We start from the raw sequence: 3,905 nt of genomic DNA, 5'->3' as shown, positions 1-3,905 counted from the left end.
TGTTTTATGTGTATGCGTGTATTGCCTGCACGTAGGGACGTGCACCCATGTTATGCAATGCCCATGGAGAACAGAAGAGGCTATGAGATCCCCTGGAATTGGAGTTACAGACAGCTGTTAACTGCCATTTGGGTGCTGGGATTCGAACCTGGTTCTTCTGCAAGAACAGCCAGTGTTCTTAACTGCTGAGCCATCTCTCCAGCTATAACTTTTACCTATTTACTTAGTTATCACCTCTCTCCCCATGTAAAAAGTGTCAATAGGGGCTGGAGAGATGGCTCAGTGGATTAAGAGCACTGGCTGCTCTGGCAGAGGACCCAGGTTCAAATCCTAGCACTCACATGGCAGTTAACAATCATCTGTAACTCCAGTTCCAGGGGATCGAACATTATCTTTTGACCACTGTGGGCACTTCATGACATGGGCGCACTTACAAACATGCAGACAACACACTCACACTCATAAAAATAATAAAAAATTTTTAAATTTCCATCAGAAAAAATATTTTACTCACTTTGTTCACTATTGTGTTTTGAATTTATGGAATGAATCAGTGAATGGAAATGGATAAGGGTGAGAAAATCCCAACTGTGCTGAAAAATATTTTATAATATTTGAAAACTTTCTATTCAGATATTCATTATAGATCTAACAACAAAACTTTTGAGCTCAGCAGCCAAAAAATTACTGAAAAGTTTTCCATTGGTAGAAAGTTAATTGTGTTTTACTGGCTTTGTTGAATATCTCTGTACCCCAAGTATAGTGGGGATGACAAATACTCGGGAGAAGAGGGCAGGAGGGAAGTGTGACCCTGACGCAGACTGCATCAGGGCCAGATTGCTTCCACACGAGTTTTTCATAGCACAATAAATAACTCATCAGATTACCTGAATCATAGTGACCCGGAGAAAACTCTTGTAGTTTTTGAATGATCGCCAGATAATCCACCTGAGCTGATGCCAGAAGGAGGTGACACATGTGATCTCCTGGAAGGCTGAGACACTCTCCACCCTCTGTTCCCCTGAAAGTTGATCCAGAGCAGCTCTTGTATTTTCGTATAAGGAGGACTGAGCATAAAACTCAGCTAATTTTTCTGTGACTTGGTTTCCTCTCTTGAAAAGTTCTTTATGTTTATTGTCTTTGGAATAAAAGTAGATAAAGACGAGAGACACAGTTAGCAGACAGCATATTATTTAACAGGTTTTTCCAAGACTCTTTACTTGAAGAACACCTAAATTCTGAGTCTTTTTGTTTTCTGTAATTTGCTTTGTAGCCAAGGATGACCTTGAACTTCTGGCCCTCCTATCTCTACCTTCCAAGTGTGGGATTACAGGCTTGCACCATCACACCCAGTTGATGTGATGCTAGGATCAAATCCAGGGTTTCCTACATGCTAGATAAGCCCTCTACAAACAGGGCTACATACTCAGCTCACCAAATTTGGAGCATAAAAAAATTCCTTCTATGACATTCCTTTACATGTTAGAGAAACAGCTACTTGATACAATTACTATCATCATCTTATGAATACAGCAAATTCATGATATTTTTCCCATCTGGACCCTAGTCCTCAACATAGATTTCTTTCCAGATGGAACTATAATTCTTAGTGTAAATATCCAGGCTTTGCTTTCTACTAGCTGCAAATGTATAAAGTGCCAAGTTTCTTATTTTTAAAATGCTATAAATACTATATAAACGCTATAAACAAAGCCATGTACGGTACCATAGTCCTGTGATACTAGTACTTTAGAGACAGAGGTAGAAAGATCACAAGTTCCAGGCCAGACTGGTTACATAAACAAACCCTGTCTAAAACAAAGGAAAGCATAACGCTGCAACCAATGAGTACATCTAATTTTAATGGCAACCCATCTTACAACTTACAGCATCACATAAATGGCCTTTTATAAATTAAATAAAAAACACCAGGGCAGTAAAGGACGATAGTCTATTAACTAATTTTAGGGAGTTGAATTTTGGGGAAAAGCTATATTCTAATGAGCCACATTAATGTGCCTCAAGTCAATTAAGAAAATCAAAAGAATTAAAAACATCTGTGAATCAAAAAGATCCTATACCTTCATGGTCTTCTTCCTCCCCTCCTAATATCACAGCAGAGAAATCCCCATTTATAACATCCAGGAAGAAGTCAGCAGGGTTGTTGTGGGGCTCATGGTGATAACCTACAAAAGAAAGGAATCCAAGAGCACAGTCCTAAATGTCTTAGGAAACACAGAGGACTCTTTTAGTAAGGGAGGCTAGGGAAGACAGAATCCAATGATTTCCTGCTCTTTTATCCTCACTGATTTACCCTTTCCTCATGTATATGCTCACAAAATATTGCAATAATCTGTTTCCCGCCACTATATATGTGTGCTCATGTGTACCACACATGAACATCTAACATTAGTCCTCACATATTATAAATCATGAATCCCAAACCAGCTGTTACTATGCTCTGAGGCTTTCTGTACTTCATAAACCTAAATCCAGGTCTGGGGTTGGGGAATCAACTGCCCAGGTGCATTGTACTTTCTGGGTTCACCTAGGAAACTGGAAGAGCAGTGTGTGGGATAACATTCACTGCTTCTCTGCCTACGAAGTTCAAAGATACAAATATCATCTTTCATGTTGCCATAATTCCAAATAGAGAATAAATCCTCAGAGAGGAACACAGCACACGTTAACTTTGGCATCAACTTTCTGTGTCACATTTGAACTTGGCCTAAATTTTGACTGGGCTATCCAGACTATCCAGACTCAGAAATGCTTATATATTTTAAAATGAAAAAATTAAGAAAAAAGAAATTAAGAGACTTAGTGAATATTTAAATCCGTATTTAGAGTCGTGTAGAATCCTCTATAAATATATCCATATTCCCCTAAGGTGAAGCAGATTTCATCAACCATTAAAAAATAATCTCATCATCCAATCTGAATATAGAAACACCAGTCTAAGAATATGAGCCTTATGTTAAACTTAAGGCTAGCACACATTCATAGCCTAAATCTGAAGTATGAGGCTACTACAAAGTTAAGTAGCACCTCATAAACCTGCAGAGAAAGATCACATACTAGAGGAAATGAGAAACCACCACCTGCTACATGGGCAAGAAAGCAATGATACTGTGCCTTTCCCAGACTGTTCAAGCAATGGAATACCTGGGCCTGACTCTAGCATGTTAGTTATGAAGTCATCATAACTGGGAAGCAGAGCACACATGGCCCAGAAAAAGCACTCAAACACAGGCAAGCATACTCAGGACAGAAAAATAAACCTAAGTAATAAGCGAGTATTGCAAAATTAATCAAAATTCTGGCACCAAACTAACCAAAGTTGGTAAATCCGAGTAAGTCTGCACAGGATAGAAGAGTATTGCAGTGAGCCCGGTTCTCTTCCCGCGAAGCAGAGCACACATGGCCCAGAAAAAGCACTCAAACACAGGCAAGCATACTCAGGACAGAAAAATAAACCTAAGTAATAAGCGAGTATTGCAAAATTAATCAAAATTCTGGCACCAAACTAACCAAAGTTGGTAAATCCGAGTAAGTCTGCACAGGATAGAAGAGTATTGCAGTGAGCCCGGTTCTCTTCCCGCATCCTGTGGATGAAGGAGCTGCCGCATGGAAACGTAACCATACCTGCTAATTCGAAGTACTCCAAAGCGTCCTGTGCAGGCCCATGAAACAGGACTTTTCCTTTGGCCACTAAGGTGAGGCTATCAAAACGTCTGAAGATGGAATACTGAGGCTGATTAATGGAGAAGATGATTGTTCTTCCCTGCCTAGACATCCTAAGTAGAAAGAGGGAAAATAATGGGTCACGGAACATCCGAACCTGAAACATCTTGGCAAAATTATTTAGTCTTGACATCATCTACTGTTCCCAGTTCAACCTGAAT

At 39.6% G+C, this 3,905-nt stretch overlaps 1 protein-coding gene across 1 annotated transcript in view; it reads right to left on the bottom strand.

Annotated features, from left to right (window-relative positions):
- Positions 1-3,850, bottom strand: part of LOC103746027 (ATP-binding cassette sub-family G member 3-like) — a 25,117-nt gene extending 21,267 nt beyond the window's left edge. The window contains exons 1-3 of the mRNA XM_029553550.1: positions 3,646-3,850; positions 2,082-2,186; positions 884-1,138 (exon numbers count right to left, since the gene is read on the bottom strand). Of these exons, the coding sequence (XP_029409410.1) occupies positions 884-1,138; positions 2,082-2,186; positions 3,646-3,850 (565 nt within the window). The remainder of the gene's footprint in view (positions 1-883; positions 1,139-2,081; positions 2,187-3,645) is intronic.
- Between the last annotated feature and the right edge of the window lie 55 nt (positions 3,851-3,905).

The sequence above is a fragment of the Nannospalax galili genome, unplaced genomic scaffold (genome assembly GCF_000622305.1).
Source record: "Nannospalax galili isolate Female #2095 unplaced genomic scaffold, S.galili_v1.0 scaffold2924, whole genome shotgun sequence".
Lineage (NCBI taxonomy): Eukaryota > Metazoa > Chordata > Mammalia > Rodentia > Spalacidae > Nannospalax > Nannospalax galili.
The sequence above is the reverse complement of the archived record's forward strand: the minus strand, read 5'-3'. Positions and strand labels throughout refer to the sequence as shown.